This window comes from Phoenix dactylifera, chromosome 13, assembly GCF_051530095.1.
Source record: "Phoenix dactylifera cultivar Ajwa chromosome 13, Ajwa_hap1_PhDact_Kaust_v1.1, whole genome shotgun sequence".
In the NCBI taxonomy this organism is placed as follows: Eukaryota; Viridiplantae; Streptophyta; class Magnoliopsida; order Arecales; family Arecaceae; genus Phoenix; species Phoenix dactylifera.
The window spans coordinates 21,053,627-21,071,690 of NC_143202.1; the positions used below are offsets into that span (position 1 = coordinate 21,053,627).

At 38.6% G+C, this 18,064-nt stretch overlaps 1 protein-coding gene across 4 annotated transcripts in view; it reads left to right on the top strand.

The window, feature by feature from the left end:
• Nucleotides 1-16,140, top strand: part of LOC103711998 (uncharacterized) — a 36,759-nt gene extending 20,619 nt beyond the window's left edge. For 2 of the 4 annotated variants that reach the window (XM_008798361.5, XM_008798360.5), the window contains exons 10-16: nucleotides 4,003-4,173; nucleotides 12,824-12,986; nucleotides 13,060-13,187; nucleotides 13,963-14,241; nucleotides 14,353-14,487; nucleotides 14,570-14,751; nucleotides 15,156-15,357. In XM_008798361.5, the coding sequence (XP_008796583.3) occupies nucleotides 4,003-4,173; nucleotides 12,824-12,986; nucleotides 13,060-13,187; nucleotides 13,963-14,241; nucleotides 14,353-14,487; nucleotides 14,570-14,751; nucleotides 15,156-15,222 (1,125 nt within the window). In that variant the 3' untranslated portion in view covers nucleotides 15,223-15,357. Of the gene's footprint in view, nucleotides 1-4,002; nucleotides 4,174-12,823; nucleotides 12,987-13,059; nucleotides 13,188-13,962; nucleotides 14,242-14,352; nucleotides 14,488-14,569; nucleotides 14,752-15,155; nucleotides 15,358-15,463 lie in introns of those variants that run through there. The other 2 variants (XR_015972764.2, XR_003386617.4) reach the window with 2 other exon arrangements.
• Nucleotides 16,141-18,064: the final 1,924 nt, after the last annotated feature.

An 18,064-nucleotide genomic window follows, 5' to 3' on the forward strand; every position in this document is an offset into this window, starting at 1 on the left:
TTAATGTAAATCAAAGTTCATTGTACATTTGCATACCATCCCGTACAAGATGTACTGTATCGTATTGGTACCAAACCGAGACTCAGTACGAGGGGCATACCGATTATTGAGTCTCAGTATGATGAACTGACCTCTATTTCGTGCATATCAACATTGCAACAGCATGATACAGGTATGGGGTCCGGTATAAGATTGCGAAGTTTGGTATAAATAAAGCCCCTTTGGCCAAAATAGATAATCTTGGAATAAATTGAGATTGAAAAATAATGTTTGGCAAGGATAAGGGGTATTCCACCCTTGTTCCCCAACCAAATGCAGCATTAAAGGGAGTTAGCCACGATGGGTAATTTGGGGATATTCTGATTTCTTTTTTTGTTAGCGTTGCTAGTTATTAAGCCCTATGCATTATATGAAATCAATGTTATGAAGATTAAAAGAAGCAATGATTTCCATTTATTCTCTTGAGTTTTTGGTGCCTATTCTTGATCTCTCTTCCTCAAGAATTTATTTCTTTCTCTATACCCCACCCCCTTTTCTTTTCTTTCAACACTTGTGTTACCACTTTATCAGCCCAGATCTGAAATTATGTTACAATTTAATTTAATTTGTTGCCTTAATACTAGATGGCTGCATTGGTCAGAGCATCCATGATCCTTCGGCGGAGTACTACACCATATTTTGCCATTTTAGTGAACACTGATCATGTTAAATGATTTCAAAGCCACGAGAATGCCTTGAGAACAAAGATCATGTGATTAGGGAAATATTATGGACCTTAAATACAAATACCTTGTAGAAGGACACAGACTAGAAGATTGATGATATCATTTAAATATTAAAGTTCTTCGTGCAAGGAAAATAAGATAACCTCTCTTTATCAAATGTAGCCGATTATGATCCAACAAAAACATATGATGCAAGGCAAAGACAAAGTAACTCGTGCATATCTCAGGAAGGGGGAGAGGAAGGGGAGGGCCAAGTGGGGGCGATGTGCTGCATCCAACGCCCTTGAAACCCTTGAATGGGGTTGGGGGGGGTGGGGGAGGGTGCTCTTGGACTGTCGCAAGCGGCTTGCAAGTAGGGGGTAGGGCTCAAACCATCGCGGGTTAAAATTGAACCGTGGAGAGATGGTTTTATAATTGAACCACTAGGTGGGGGCTGAATCGTTCCAACTTGGTGTCGGTTCGGTACAGGCTGAATCGATTTGAACAGGTCGGTTCGACAATCATTGCATGAGACAATACAAGCTCAATAGATGGTATGATAAATTTCTATGGGTGGGGCCCTAACCCTAACCCTAGAGGAGCGAGAGAAAGAGGGAAGGGGTAGAGGGAGAGGGAGGAAGGGGGAGGGCCGAGTGGAGCGATGTGCTGCATCCGACGCCATTGAAACCCTTGAATGGGGTGGGGGTGGGGTTGCTCTTGGACCATCACAAGCGGCTTGAAAGCAGGGGGTAGGGCTCAAACCATCGCGGGTTAAAATCAAACCATGGGGAGATGGTTTTATAATCAAACCACTAGGTGGTGGCTGAACCGTTCCGACTTGGTGTCGGTTCAGTATGGGCTGAATCAATCTGAACAGGTCGGTTCGGCAATCATCGGATGAGACAATACAAGCTCAATAGTTGGGATGATAAATTTCTATATGGGAGTAGATGACGATTATGCTGAAACAATGGTGCTTATCCATTGTCTCCAAACTTGCCACAAGGTTGGGTTAGTTTTCTTCTGTTCTCTTGGGTCTCCAGTATCTGTTCTCCATTCTTTATATATTCGTCTTCTTTTCCACCTTGTTTCTTCTCTTCAAAACTTGGCTTAGCACAACCTTTGCTCTATGAAAAGAATCTTTTCAACATGATACAATTTAATTTGTGGCCTTAATGCTGAGTAGTTGCATCAGGAACCAACCTTCAAATTGTAAGTCTGTGTTGTTTTTGTTTCTCTCATTGCAGCATTTGTTTGGTTGTTTTGTAGGGAATTGTGACTTGACCAAGATGTTGCTATGACTTTGCTAGATTTTGTGCTTGATTCAACATTTCTCTCCCTCTTTGGACTCTAGAATACTCCTTCTCTCACCTTGTTGTGTTATTTGATTTCGTCCATTATTATTGGTTCATCAGATGTTTAATGTTATATAATAGTTATTTACAAAGTTTAGGTTCCCACCAACCATCACCACATTTAAGCATTTCTGTAAAGCCATGCTGTATTGATTGATCAAAGGATGAAAGATGTGAATTCTGTTTCATCATCTAAATGTTCAGCAGGACAATCTCATCAAGAGAAGTTAGGAATAGATAAACTCATTATGCTTTCCTTGATATTGTGGTCAATTATTCTTGAGGTCTCCCCCTTTGTTCATCTCAATGTCCATTAACCACTGACTCGCTCATCTCATAGGCTGAAGATCTCATATCAGGTGTTTAAGTTTCTTGCCATAATGAGAAGCCATGCAATTTGACCAAATTATTGGTCTTCAAAGAATTCTATGTTCATAGGCATACAGTTCTTATGTTTTACATGAAACAGCCACGACTAGATTCTTCCTTAAAGCATTTGGAGTTCATTAATAAATTGGGTGTTATATGACATACATACTTGTCCAACACATCATCATCTCTTTCACTAGAAGAAAATTGCAAAATGATTAGCATTTGATACTTTCACAAACATGATTCTTCCTTTTTCGTGTCTGGGTTGTATACTGCCCTGCTTCAAAGTAAGCTACTCAATGAGCTTCCTCCAATATGCATTGAAATTTTGAGGCTACTGTTTCTGATGTATATCCATCAGCATCAAAGTTTGCTTCCAAAAAACTCTCAAGTTTGTTTTGTAAAATTAATTTCTGGTGTTCTTTCATCTCTTTATTTTTTAATTCTATATTATCTGATTTATTTTGGGTTTAATTTGGTTCTATATTTAGAAACATGTATGATAGTTTGATTTTAATCAACGATGCATGTTTCTTTTATTATGTTAGGGTTAATGTCATAATTTTATACAAAATCGATTCTCTAGAAAAGAGATGGATTACTTAGATCTTTCACTTGGTCAATTCTTAAGTTTTCTCATCCCTAGTGGGTAGAATTCTTTTGTCCTCCTTTTGGTCTTTCTTCCTTTTTAGTATTCTTCTATTTTTTGGCTTACCTATTTGTGTCATGATTTCGTAAACATACTATGACATCTACTTTACTACATTTTAGTTCAAGTCCACTCCTCCACTTTGGCAACCTCTTGTGATTCATGATTGTGTCCCCTAAAGGATTTCTCTAAGCAATCCCAAATCACATGCATTTTTCAGATCAAGAATGCCTAGATATAATTTTAAGCGACAGGAGTCGCAAAGTTGAGGAGAAAAATTCATTAACAGATGCTGTCCTAATATTTTAACAAATTGGGTGGAAAAATTGCCCCTAGATTTGATCGTTTAATGTAATTTTTTTAGCAAACTATAAATTAAATTTTATAGTTCATATTGCTCATAAGTTTTTTCTTGTTATGGAGTTGCCTTTTTAAAAAAAATGAAATAAGAAAGAAAAAATGGGGAAGAAATGAAAAAGGGCAGTAATTGCCATCCTCTCTGTATTTTATAGTATTTCCTTAGTTCTCTTCGAAATAATGTGTACCCATATTGTGTTAGTTTTGCACTTACCTGGGTTGACAGTTCTAATTCAAGATAATTTGAAAAAACTTTTGAGAATGAATAACAGCAATCTAGCTGGTTGTTTGATTTTTGCTGCTGACATGTCAATTTACTTTATTTTTTTTATATTCCTTTTCCTAAGGTTATTTAGGCTCCAAGATAATTTTATCCTAGGTAAGTATTTGCTTCGGGATATCAACCATGACCGAGCTGCCATATTGTGCCTTTGAAATATGGCTCACTGATCATCATCTATGTTTTGGCTACTCTGATATCTTTTTGGGGCATAGCATAAGAGTTTGCTAAAGATCAACATGGTGTCCAATTAAGAAGATTCACTTGTTGGATTCCTTCTTTCAGGGTCAGTTTCGTGGACGGCCTGAGATTGCTCCTGACCAGAGGGAGAAATTTCTGCAACGGCTGCAACAAGTGCAGCAACAAGGCCACAGTACTCTTCTCGGTGTTCCTCACCTTTCTGGTGCGAATCACAAGCAATTACCTGCACAACAGCAAAATGCACTTTTACAACAGGTACTTTCCTCCTTGAACCCTAAACTTGTCAAATCTTTTGTTTTCAATAAAATCTTATCTTTATTCTGATGATTTACATATAAAAGGCTGCGAGACTGGTTTTAGAGATTTCTTTTAAGAACTGCTTTATTGAAATACCTTTTCTGTATCTAAGAAAGGTTTTCTTGTTTTCAAACTATGGCAGCTCTAGAATGCAGATTATTGGTCTTGGAAAGTTGATATAACATTGGCACCATTTTTGTTTCTATGTATCTTTGATGGTTAACTAATTTTTCTCATAAGCCATTTTTGGAAATTGCTATTCCTAAAAGAACATAGGTTTGTGTTTAAACTTTAAAGTAGGTTAATATAAAGTATCATGGCATGGAGTTTTTTAAGCAGCGGGTTTGTTCTTGGGTTATTAGAATGTTTAGAGGCTTTAAGCCTGGAAGGCCTTGTTTTTGCAATAGCAACCCCTGAATAAATGGATTAAATTATTCTTAAACCAACTCTGATTCAGAGTAAATTATTTCACCGCATAGGGTGGAATAGTTCATTCCTAGTTAAAAGAAACATAGTACTGCCCCCGAGGAAAAGGTGGATTGTAAAGGATTTCTAGCAAGAATAGCTAGAATAAGGCTAGAATAAGTAGGTTAAAAGGGTCCTATTCAACATCTATTGTGCCAGTATCGGGCCCGGGACCAATGGTCTGGCGGTACTGGTTGGTACGGCCCTGTGCCGTGTCGTGCCGACCCTGTACTAGCATAGTAGAAGACGCAGAGAGAGGGAGAATAGGAGAGTAAAAAAGAGAGAGAGAAGGGAGAGGCTGAGGGAGGCCAGTGGAGAGCCAGTGGAGGGCTGCGGAGCTGCCGTGCGGAAGAGGCAGAGGCCGGGAAGCCGCGAAGGAGGGGCTCCACCTCTAGTTCCCTCTTCACAAAAATAAACGGGGCCTCCTCCGGACCCATGTTTCAAACGAAACAGGGGACTGAAAACGGAGCCCCTCCTCTGTGGCTCCCCGGCCTCTCTCTTCCTTCCTCTCCTTCTCCCTCCATCCTCTCTCTTTCTCTTTTTCTCTTTTTCCCTTTTTCCTTCTCCTTCTTTCCCTCCGTCGCCGGTCTCGGTTTTGTTGTTGGAATCGTCTCGCCTGCTGCTGGTACGGTTCAGGACGCCCCGAATCGGACGGTTCAGGATGGTTCCGCCGACCATGGTCCTATTTGATTGACACCTTAAACCAAATGCTGCAAAATATACAGCGGGCAACATAGTAGTAATATTTTTGAGAAAATCTTGAAAGAATGATTCTCTGGATTATCCTTAGATTATTAATTGGCCAATGGCCTGTTAGTTTTCACAAACTATATGATATATTCACAGAGTCACAGTTTATTCTGGAACATTCATGAGCTAAATTCTATCTGCTGCTGCTGCTGGTGGTGGTATTTTTGCCCTTGTTTGATTTCTTTCCTCCTCCATGCTTGCTGTTAACTGAGTAATCCACGGATTTGTTAGAACTTAGAAGTCTTACATCTTTCAGTTTACTGCTTTTCTATGACTGTTTAATAAATTCTCAATTTTTTGCTCCTGGCCGAATTGCTCGCAAATGCCAAACTCGTGGCTATGTTGTCTGGGGTAGTCTGTGACTATTGGTATTCCTGATGCTAGTGTTGTAAGTAGTTGCTGAAATTGGTAAACAAACAGATAGTAAGGTTGACTTTTAACTTGAGTTCTGCAATGGGCGTTTGGCCAATCCAAGTTATGCAGTTTATGAATTATTTAATAATATTGAGGTCCCTTTGTACATGAAGTGGGCCTTGGGCTTATTTTATGTGGTTATGGATAAGAAAGATGAGCATCATACTTAATTGTTAATTGTGAATGTCAAGGACAAAAAATGCTTTATCTATTGTCATGTTGGAAAGAAAGGTACTTTGGAGTAACACCATCTTGGTGTTTACTTTTTGCTGGTAGCCTTAAATCATTATACATCCTGTTTGCAAAGTTTAAAAAAAATTGGTTCCAGCTGGAGCCTAAATATTATGTGTCTCGTCCCATACGTCAAAATGTACACTTGTCAAATCAACTCCTATTCATTGATGAAAGAAACACTAAACCTTATAGAAAATGAAAAACTTGGACAAGTCTAAAGAAATCAGAACAGTATCTTATACACTAAACTCTTAACAGATATTATAGAGCTGGTGCGCATGAATAGCTTAGTTGGAAGTATTTGATGGATAATTTTAGTTTCAGCAATTAATGATATGCTTGTTTTTTTCTTTTATTTTTTTTGTCAGGTGTTTGTGTTTGTAAATGTAAGTTGATACATAAATAGGTAGTCTAGGTCAAGATTTGCCATGCCAGCTGGTACCATACCATATTGGGTGTATTGTACCATACCGATACGTAATTGGTAAGTAGTCTTATATTGTACCGACACTCAGTACATCTCGTCGTCTCGTACTGTACCATATACCAACGCTGTAATTGGATGGTACCATTATGAGGCTTGGTACCGAGATGACGAACGTTGGCTTAGGTTAAGATCAACCTTTTTTGAGGGTAAATTTAGTTGAGTGAAATTCAAAGAGATGAATTATCGAAAAAAAATTTTAAATCATTTGGTGTGATCTACAATAGCTAAACTGCCTGTGAATAAATAATAAATTGTTTTTAAGATCATGTGCCTATTCATCTAGCAAGGTTTACAATATCAAGGTACGGAGGTATATGGATTGGAGGTCAGTATAGTATGCAAGGTATTAAGGATTCTGCTGACAGAGTATCAATAGGTTTGCATAGATATGGCTAGTATACCATTGGTATGACATCATTTTTGGCATTTAAAAATCTGATTTCGACCATTTTATCCTGATTTCTTGTTTCAATGCTATGATTTTGCAAGAAAAAAGTGAGGAGTATTGATTTAAGTGCGTTAATTTTGTTTTTGTTTATGTACTGAAGTCACTGACATGCATGTTTAGCTTATAAAATCACATAACTTGGAATCAAAAAATACAGTTAAAGCATATATATGTTAAAATTAGCGATTGAAATGCAGTTAGGTTATTAAATATAATTGAATTTGACGAATCAAACCTGATAAAAATATTTCTAGTGTCATACATACATGTAGATTTTCATGTAATTGAAATTCAATTTTGTAATTCTTCATTTTAAGTTCTAAAGTTCTGAACCTGATTAAAAGTCAAAATATAATTTTAGCCAAAATAAACTAGGAACTCTATTTAAATTTCTTTGGGAAGACAAATAGTCTAATGAATATCCAAGGTTTCATGTTCAGGTTAGAGCAAATTTTTATTAAAAAAGCAGGAGCAATAGAGAGAAAAAGAGGGCTGTCATAAATATATGGTAAACCAATTGCATTCCATTGTTGACTAACACATGCTTCAAAAATCTTGATACAGGGCAGTTGATGTTTGCCTGCTTGATTTAGGGTTGATGCGAGCAGCTTGGCTAGTATTTCCGCCTAACGAACCCTCCATCTATGCTTGGTACTGGCTTAAGTTAGTATGGTATGTTGCGAGCATTACATACCAAACCGACTAGTTTTTTAATATATATATAATCAAGGTCGGTGGAATCGTCCCGAACTGTCCGGTTCAGGGCATCCCAAGCTGTATCGGCGGCTTCTCAGGACGGTTTCGACAACCAAACTGAGACGTCGTCGCAGGAGGGGGAGAAGAAGGAAAAAGAGGAAAAGAGGCTAGCTTAGGGCCGGTTGATGGAGGTCGAGGAGCCTTCGTGTGGAGGAGGCGGAGGCCAGGGAGAGCGGAGGCGGGGCTCTGCCTCCAGTCTCCTGTTTCATTCGAAACAGGGGCCCGAAGGGGCCTCTTTTATTTTTCCACATTTTTAGTTGAAGTCGACAAACCCACTGTCGACTTCACATAATTTTTTTGTAATAGTTTTTTTTATTTCGTGATATTCAAATGAAGTCGGCAAATGATTTGCGGACTTCACTTAAAAATCGCGAAATTTTTTAGCAGTTAGACTCCTGTTTCGAATGAGATAGGGATCTGGTCGCGGCCTCCGCCTCCGCCTCTTGCCCAGGCGTTGGCCTCCGCTACCCTCCGCCGGCCCCCTCTCTCCCTCCCTCTCTCCCCCTTCTCTCTCTTTCCTCTCTTCCGTTCGCGCTCTCCCGTTCGCTCTCTCTCTTGCCTTCTCTGCTGTGTCGGTATGGGCCCGACACGGCACGACGCAGGCCAGTACCGACTTGTGCCGCCGGGCAACTGGTACGGTGCCCGGTCCCGACACAGCAGACCTTGCATATAATCATTACAAAATGGATGAGTTAGGGTAATAAATTGCATTATAGGCTATACAAATTAAGAATCTAAATTGTTGCTCTTAATCTGGGTCTAGATATCCTCTAGCTATTGCAAGGAATAATCTCTTCTTCAATTGATGGCAAAACACCTGCCTAATCATCCCTTGATGGCTCACCCGCCCCCCTTCCCATACATCCTAATTACTCTTAAAAACTTGATTTTTCATTTTTGGCCCATTTTTAGGTGTCCTCCATTTTTCACCCTAATAAGGTTATAGAGTCCTTGATCTAAGTCAAAGTTCACGCTAAACCTTGTCTAGACCCTTCTTGACCATGTCCTATGCTAACCCGAATTTTTCCTTGATCCATTTTTGCTTAGTTACACCAAAAATTCATGTTTTTCATTTTTATCATTGTTTAATGATTAATTTCCTTATTTTTTGTTAATAAAGCCACTAAACCTTGTCCTTTTCTCTGAAATTTTTACCCTAATCTTGTGCTATTATTCACTAGCTTAATCCCTTGGCTATACGTAAAATTCCTCTAAAAACACTTAAAATATCTACAATTGTGAAATTGCACCTAACCCATCCCATAATTGGAATTTTATTGAACCTTATTTACATCTTCATTTCCTTTATTTTCTTTAATCAAATCCATCAATTGTAGCCTAAATTCCATCCATCACCCTCCATTAAGTTGTATTCTTACCTACCTATTTACTTGGGTGTACACCTTGATCACAAATTCTAATCATATCTGTGTGCCTATGCTATTACCACCTCTAATCACCCTTAATTGCACTCCCTAATTATCACATGCTCTTTCCTTGGGATCCCACCTTCTATATTTATGCCACTTGGCACACTCTCCTACTACGTCACTTCTTCTAAAATCCTTCTATAACTAGTTCTTCCCTCCATGTGCTAAGTGTCCTCAAATACATATCATATTTTAAGTTGGTTCTCTTGCACCCTATGCCATTCCCTAATAAGGAAAAAAGAGATATTTCTCCATAACTACCCAGCCCTTTCTCCAAATCTAGATCCATGACATGCATTGGTTCCATAGGTTGTTTTGTGTTTGGTCCTCTTAAACCATCACTACTTGATCCATTTACCATCCTAGCCCTTGGTCTCTGCTTAATTTTAAATAAACCCCTTGCTTAAACCTTAGAATTAGGATTTATTTCATCAATGCCCCTGCTCTGCCCCTTGATCTACTTCTAATTTCTCTTCTGTCCTCGCTGATCCTAGCCATCCACTCGAGGGAAAGCGAACCTTTCTCCCTCTACAAAATCATAGCCATCAATGTCATCAATCCTAGTAATCTAACCCTCAACCAACCGCAAACTAACACCCTATAGTCCCCTCCTAACCCTTAGATATACGGAAGACTCTAGAATCCTTTATCCTAGCCATCTATCCTACCCTCTTTTCACTATAAATATCTCCTCCTCCGAAGAGAAAAGTAGAGAAAATTAGCTTCTTGGGGGAAATCATGCTTTGAGCGAACCCTAGGATCCCTTCTTCTCCTGTCCAACTTCATCTTCTATCTCCAGCCGCTAAAAGAAACCCCAATCCAAGAATTCAAGAGCTTACCAAGACATGAAGCTAGGAAGAGAAGACTATTTCTATCCCTTTAGTTGGGGGGTCTCTTCAACTAGAGGTCTAAGACTAAAGGGAAGGGTAGAGGAAGTGGCTAAGAAATGCATTGGGCGCTACACCAACTCCCATCTCCCCCTCTCTTCATTCTTCTCTCTTCTCTCTCTCTCTCTTCTCTCTCTTTTTCTATATTTCTCTTATTTTCGGATGTATTTTTGTTTTATGTTTTGGTAGACAACGTAGAAGTTGATTGTGGAGCACTGAACTAGCCTTTAAGACCTACGCTAGAGGGATGTTAGGATGTACACCTTGGTCCTTTTCCTACACTAATATAGGTCCTTACCCTATAACAATCCCTTCTTTTTCTTCTTTTAGGTTTTCCTAGGATTTCCTAAACCCTAAAATTTTAGATGGGGACTCCATTGAAACGTGAGCTTTGAGGGGTGACCAACACTAGGCCCCAACTGTTTTGATTGCGTTTAATCCATAAATCGCATGAAATTGTTGTAAGATGCTATCAATACTTTTAGCTTTGGGATGACAGATAGCTAGGGGTTTCAAAACATTACAGTTTTTGGTTTTGTAGGCAGTTGCAAGTAGCAGGTCACGCTCAGTGTGTATGTACAGTGTGGTATGATGGGGTGGGTGAGGCAGGGTGAGGTGCGAGCTTTGTTGTTTGTGTGGATGTGGGGGGTTGGGATAGGATTAGGGTTAATGTAGTAGAGAGATGTCCATTTGATTGTGTGCCTACTGGCATTGTTAAATCCATTTTTTATGTGCATGAAGACCAGAAGACCAATTGCGCATGTCTTCTCACATTTATAGATGCTGTTAATTTTTTCATCTGGATATATGTTTATTTTTGTAGTGGCTTTATAGATTTTTTTGCCATCATCGAGCTTATTAAATGGGAAGATGTGCTACTGTTTTTGATTTTGTAATTATAATATATACTCATAAATGTTAAATAAGTTTAGTGAGTTGTAGAATTATTTAAGTTTAGATGTCGTGCCAATCTTTTAAGCCAATTGCAATATAATATAAATCTAGATTCCACAACTATTTACAATATTGAGTGAGACCACCTTCAAGAAATTTATTATCCTGTTGACTTAATATTTTTGAAATCAAGAAAGTGGAATGTGGTCCTCTTGTTGAAAGCATTCCATTAAAAATTTGTGGGATAGGGAATATGTAAAAATCACCTTCATCACCCTTTATAGGTAAATTGAGTCTCTGTTTCACAATCTAAACAATTCAGAGTTCCATATTAATTTGGTTTATGCTTTGTGATTTTGGACATTGTCATGACAGAAATTTTACCTTGGCTAGGGCTTAGGTTCATGCACAGTGGTGGGAACAAAAATTTTACTTGGGAACCGTTAAGACTTGTAATTTTGAATGTTGAAATGATTTTTTATTTGTCAAAGCTACTTGTTCAATGTAGATAGACTGCTGTTCATACATGTAATGTCCATTGTGTTTTATCTTATGCTTCTACTTGGAACTTTCCAGATTGTCCTCTGGTGATATTGTAATTTTTATTAAGCAATAATAGGTGGATGTTGTTGCATGTAACACAGGATGAGCTGTGCTTATCTGATGAGATTTTCTGGTTGTATGGGCATCCAATCCCATTTATTGGGGTAGAAGGGACTAAATCCATATGTTGATATTTTTTCATCGTAGTACTAGAATCTTTTGGTGAGTCTTTCTTTTCCTTTTCATGGCAGTGATCTTAGTTCTACTGCCTTATAAAAACCAAAATTTGGCAGAAACTATATCATCTTCTCAAGTATCTCTCTCTTTTTTTAAGCAATAGCTTTCTTACTCTTTGAGCTCTTTTAGTAGATATATTTGGGAGAGGATTAGTTTAACTCAAATGCCCTTTCCATAAGTTGAGACCTTAGGAGTAGGATCTTCCTAGAAAATTACCTACTTCAGAATCTTCCTGGAAACTTGTATGCATCCACTTCCTAAGCACTAGTGATCCACTTTCGAAATACCCCACCTGTTTCCTCTTCTGATTCAGGTAACTTAGGCTGAGACTATTTATCTTATGAAGAGTTCATTTATGTTTTGTTTTCATATTTAGAGTTCAGGTTCTCCTCTGGCAAAAAACTTTCCATGATCTGGCTCTTCCTTTGTTCAGTTGAAATCTTGACTTAACAGAAGAATAGGGCTGAGATTGTCAATTGCAACAAGCTCTTTTTTTTTTTTGACCATGGGCGAACATGTTTAGATTGCTCAGAAAGATCCCTTTGGCATTTGTCTGGAAACTTTCACTGGATTATATTGAATTTAGGCCATAGGTTGCGTGAAAGCACCTATGGTGACATCAATATCATCCTCAGCACTTGAAGACCTATGGCCCCTTGTATCTTGGTTGAGAGTTCACTGGAAACAGAAAATTCTCGACGACCATCCTAATATCTTGGGTTATATTTCAGCAAAAAGCATTAAAAATGTTAGGTTATATATTGTTGCATCAGAGAAAATTATATCTCGATTGTAGGGTTTGTTTTTAGTACGTTGTGCTAATTTACTTAATGAAGAGGTTGCTTTTAGGGGAAACCTTATCTTTGTTGATATGGTTCAGGAAGTTAATTTCTGAATTTTTGAGGGATGCTTATCTTGCATGAAGCTTGCATATCTATTTGAAAAAACCATGCTACTGAAGCAGTCATTCATGAAATGCATTTACCACTTTAAACTCTCAAAGATTGAGATAGCAATTTTAAATCTGTTATTAACATAATGTCTGACGAAATTTTCTATGCAGCTTAATTCTCAAAGTTCTTCTATTTCACCTCAAGTAGGATTAGGACTTGGAGTACAGGGACCAAGCCTTGCTTCTGTTACGCCAACCTTGCAACAGAAGGCAACTCCAATTCTTCAACAATCCTCCTCACATTCCTTGATTCCGACTGGACCAAAAGATGGAGGTATTTATTATTCCTTTTCAAGAATTTGTTTTACCACAATTAATTGTCAACCATTTTGCATTTTGTAATGCAGATGCTGGACACCTTAAAGTAGAAGATCAGAATCAACAGAATTTGTCTGATGATATGAACGTTGAAACTGCTACAAGTTCTGGTCTCAACAAGACTGTTAATGATGACGACTTGAAGACACCATACATGGTAGAGACTCATCAATTTGAGAATATAGTCTTTGTTCATGCTAGGACATGCTAAATTTGAAACCCCAATTTTGGATTTTCATCCTAAAAACATCTGCTGGAGATGGAAATTTGCTCTATTAGGACTTTACCATTTGAATTTGATTCATAAAGAAATATAATTATTTGCTTTCTCCCTTCTTTGTTGTTATTTAATGAAATGACAAGTCTAACATTAATGGCAAATGCGACTCCTTTGATGCCTTTCCAATTTTATACATCAATTGAGCTGGTTTCTGTGGGCATGAACCGGTTTTTCTTCCATTAAAATATCTGCATCACATGAACCCATCAAGATCCTTGTCTTCCTTAAACGTGTTATTCATCCTATAATTGTCTACTATTTGCATTTGCTATTATTATACATCTAGACATAATTTTCTTTGCCCGATGAAGCTGTCAGTACTCTTTTGGAATGTTGAGGCAATTTATTTATTCCTGAAAGGTATGGTTGCTCGTAAATTCATAAACCTGTCATAACAGGTCCAGTAGGAAACCCTTGGTAAATGTTGAATTTGGAATATGTTATTGGTTTAAAGGGGTTTACTCCGTATGTACTAATTATGTATCTATTACTTGCTTATCTTAGAAATTCTTCTTAATAAAAATTGCTCTTTATAATCACTTGCTTTTAAATAAAAAATGACAGTATGTGGAGATAATCAAATCATTAACATTTGTAATTTCTGAAAACCGTAAAGTGTAAAGGTCTTTTTCATTTTGGGGGATTTTTTTAGGGCCCAGCTTCACCGTCTATGATAGAAGGTAACCAGTTGCCCAGAGATACTGATCTCTCACCTGGGCAACCATTGCAACCCAGTCAGTCTTCAGCGGGCCCTGGTGTTATTGGTCGAAGAAGCATCTCTGACCTTGGTGCCATTGGAGATAACCTTGGTGGATCAGCGGGGAGTTCTGGCGGAATGCATGATCAGATCTATAATATGCAGATGCTTGAAGCTGTGTTTTGCAAACTTCCACAGCCCAAGGATTCAGAACGTGTAAAGAGCTATGTTCCTGTAGGGAAACTCTGCTATGCATCACTATACGATCATTAATATAATTTTTTTAGAGTATCCATGTATTCTTTTTCTTTTTTATGGAAAGATGTTCTTTTTCTATATTTCCAGAGGCACCCTGCAGTCACTCCTGCTAGCTATCCCCAAACTCAGGCCCCAATCATCGACAATCCTGCCTTCTGGGAACGATTAGGTCTCGATCCAGTTGGCACAGATACCTTCTTCTTCGCATTTTACTATCAACAGGTATCTTGTTTCCTTTTAAAGTGGTTACAATGTTGCTTTAAATTCCAAATTTCAATTTGTACTAATGTTGAAAATATTTCAGAACACTTACCAGCAATACTTAGCTGCAAGGGAATTGAAAAGGCAATCATGGAGATACCACAGGAAATATAACACATGGTTTCAACGGCACGAGGAGCCAAAACTTACAAATGATGAATATGAGAGGGGAACGTATGTATACTTTGATTTCCATATTGCAGATGATGGTTCGCAGCATGGATGGTATGTTTAGCTCCTTCAGATATACTTTTACCTTTTTCAAGAAGATGTGGTTTCTTGTTTGGGCTTTATTGTTATTACAAGAACTTCATTTTTACTGTTCTGGCCTCTCAAACACTTTTTAGTTGGTAGGAACCATTAATCCACCAACTAGTTATTGCCTTAGACCTGTGAAAATATATGATTGTCATTCTGAAAAAGACACTTCGAAGCATGATTGGTTGACGGCCTTGATGATTTGATGATAAGGTGACCTTTTTAGTTAAATAATTTGCTTCTTTTTGTTGACACTGAAAAGAAAAATATTGAAGATTTACTTTCTAAACACCACTGGTCATCGATGAAATTTTCCTGAAATCCTCTTTTTTGCTTTTGAAATCATCCTGACATCTTGCTGCTGATTGCAGGTGCCAAAGGATTAAGACTGAGTTCACATTCGAATATAACTTTCTTGAGGATGAGCTTGTCGTGTAGATATACTGGATCACATTATAGACAATTTAATTTCATGTTTCAGTACGTCATGATCAAAGGTTTGTAATTTTCTTTGGTGATCGAATTTATGAATTAATTTTTAGTTACTCAATTATAAGACATCTGTTTTAGTAATCTATAAACTCTGAAAATTATCTGTTCTTTTTTAACTAATGTGATGCTTCACATACAAGTTTGACCCTATTCTTTTAAATTCTCCAATGTTCTACCTCCTTTGAAGAAATCAGCATTAAGGAACAGGATTTGCTTTGTGTATGACCTGCCAGCTTTTTGCTGCCCTGAAATGAAGTCGAGAGGCACAGATCTGAATGCATGAATTTGTAGCTGCAGAGGTGAATCTGCTGTAAGTTCAGGAACATGCAATGATGAATGAAATTGATATGGTTGATTCTTAGGAGGGAGTTGGAGATCCATCTGCTCGATAAAACCATAATACCTGCAGATCATGGCAGCCTGAGATTGAAAGAGCCAATGATTGCAATCTGCTCGTTACTCTGGCAATTATCTATTCCGAGTGGTAGGAAATATCTTATTGACAAAGTCATAAGATTGTTGTGGGGAACCCTCAGGCAGCTTTTCAGTCTGATGCAAGTGGGGTGGATTTTCAGTAAATATCAACACCAGTTGCGGTTCAACATGTAGAAATTTAATAATATGGTTCATATGGTAACTTGCTCTGTTAGTCTTCAAAAGCAGGTACCTGGACATGGAACTTAAGATCCATTCTCTTTTCCCTTCTGCTTGCCGAAAATACACCTGATATTAGGAATCTGGATTCTCTCTAGATGTTCTGAAATTATATTAGGTATGCAAATGTACTGAAGTTTCACTGCAAATTTTTCATGGCATGTTCGCAATTTGCTTTAGAAATGCAAGGTTTTTCGAGCTGGATCATCAGAGGGAGAGAGTTTGCTGTGTGATATGAGTTTAAACAATAGCACTTGAAAAGGTTTGGCCTACCAGGACTTGTTTGGGGAAGCTGTTAGTAATAGAGCTTTTGGAAGTAGAGTTGTTGGAAGTAAAACTGTTGGAAGTAGAGCTGTCACGCCCCGAGCCCGAGGCGCAGCAGACGCCGCACGCCCACACGGCGGGCCGCGCAGGCGTGCAAGGCATTGGAACATATCGGAGCAAATACAGATGTTTAAAAATGACATAATTATTTAAATTGTTCAAAAGAAGTTTTGCAGAGTTTCAAAATAACATTTGCTAACATAATTCAAATGTCCAAACTAAACTAACTAAAATGCCAATAACTGAAAAATCATCGGAACATCTAACGCACTCCCCAATCCCGTGCGATCAAGTCTCTGGATCTGAAAAATAGAGAAAATAAAATAATGAGTTACACTAGCCCAGTAAGCAACAAAATATCCCAAAGTGGGGTCAGAGCATATTAAATCAAAATACAGGATAATATCTGGAATAAATCATAAATATCATTGTTTTGCTGTTTTCAAAATTTATTATCATTTTTTCGAAAACTCTGATACCAGAATCTTAACATGATAGGCTACGACCACGTAACCCAGTGGCATGGGTTGCACAGAGTACTAGAAATCACTATTGTTAGTCACCGGTGGCAACGGTATCCAGAAACCACTATTCTAATCACCGGTGGCACGGTGTCGAAACCGATTCCTCACAGATTACAAGTCGACAGGTCCAACGTATAATCCCCATTGGCGGGGCCAGAACAGATCATAGCCATGCTGAGAATGCATATATATATATATATATATATATATATATATATATATATATATTTATATAAATATATTTCAGAAATTGTCTAATTATATTTCATGGATTTCAGAGCATATAACATGATTTTCAAATAAAATTTAACATGCCTGATTCATTTTACTGAATATAAAACATATGTCAAAACATAATCAGTTTATCAAATAATTTAGAAATCACACTTAAAGTATTAAGTTACTTACCTCTTCTCGCTTAATCCCTACTTCAGATAGATGGATCAGGTTCATCTGTTTAAATTTAATTAATTCCTTGTTAATTTCATAACTAAGCAAAATCCAAAAATAATACTATTGGACACGGCCCAACAGGGCCCAGAGTTGGCCCATAATAGGCATGGCCCGATAGGGCCCACATCGAACACGGCCCAATGGGCCCGCATAGATCCGGCCCAATAGGGCCCCAAGGTTGGCTTCTAATTGGTTTATTTATGCAATAAATCTTTCCCATAGGGATCAAATACAAATTACAGAAGACCCTTTTTGTGAAATAATATACTGACAAGGGCTTAACTGTAAAATTCCATTTATTGGCCAAATGGGTTCGGGTTTCGGGTTCCGGGTTCGGGTTCGATTCCGAGCTCGGATCTGAACTGGGTTTCGGTTTTCGGTTTTCGGTTTTTTTTTTTGTTTTTTTTGTTTCGGGTTTCGGGTTCGAACCGGGCCCAAGTTGGGCCCGCAGTGAACAGAACCCGTGACAGGGCTCTTCTTCTTCCCCAAGCCCCCACGGACAGGGGAAGAAGATGAAGAGGAAGAAAGGACCCGGGGGGGGGGGGGAATCGGCGGGGTGGCCGGCCTGGGTGGCCGGAGGCCACCTCTCGGTCGACGGCCAGCCGGCCGCAGTGGCGGCCGGCGGTCGTTGCGGTGGCCGAGGACCGAGGTCAATAATCAACCGAGAATGGTCTCGATTCATGGGGCCAAAACCAAGGGAGGAAGGCATGCATCGGCTAAGATCGAAGAGTATAAAGGGAAGAGGGCTTACCGGCAGTCGACGGAAGTGGCGGATCTCGGCCGAGGGAGGCTCGATCCGGCGGTCAAGCGGTGGTGGCGGCGCTCGGAACCGA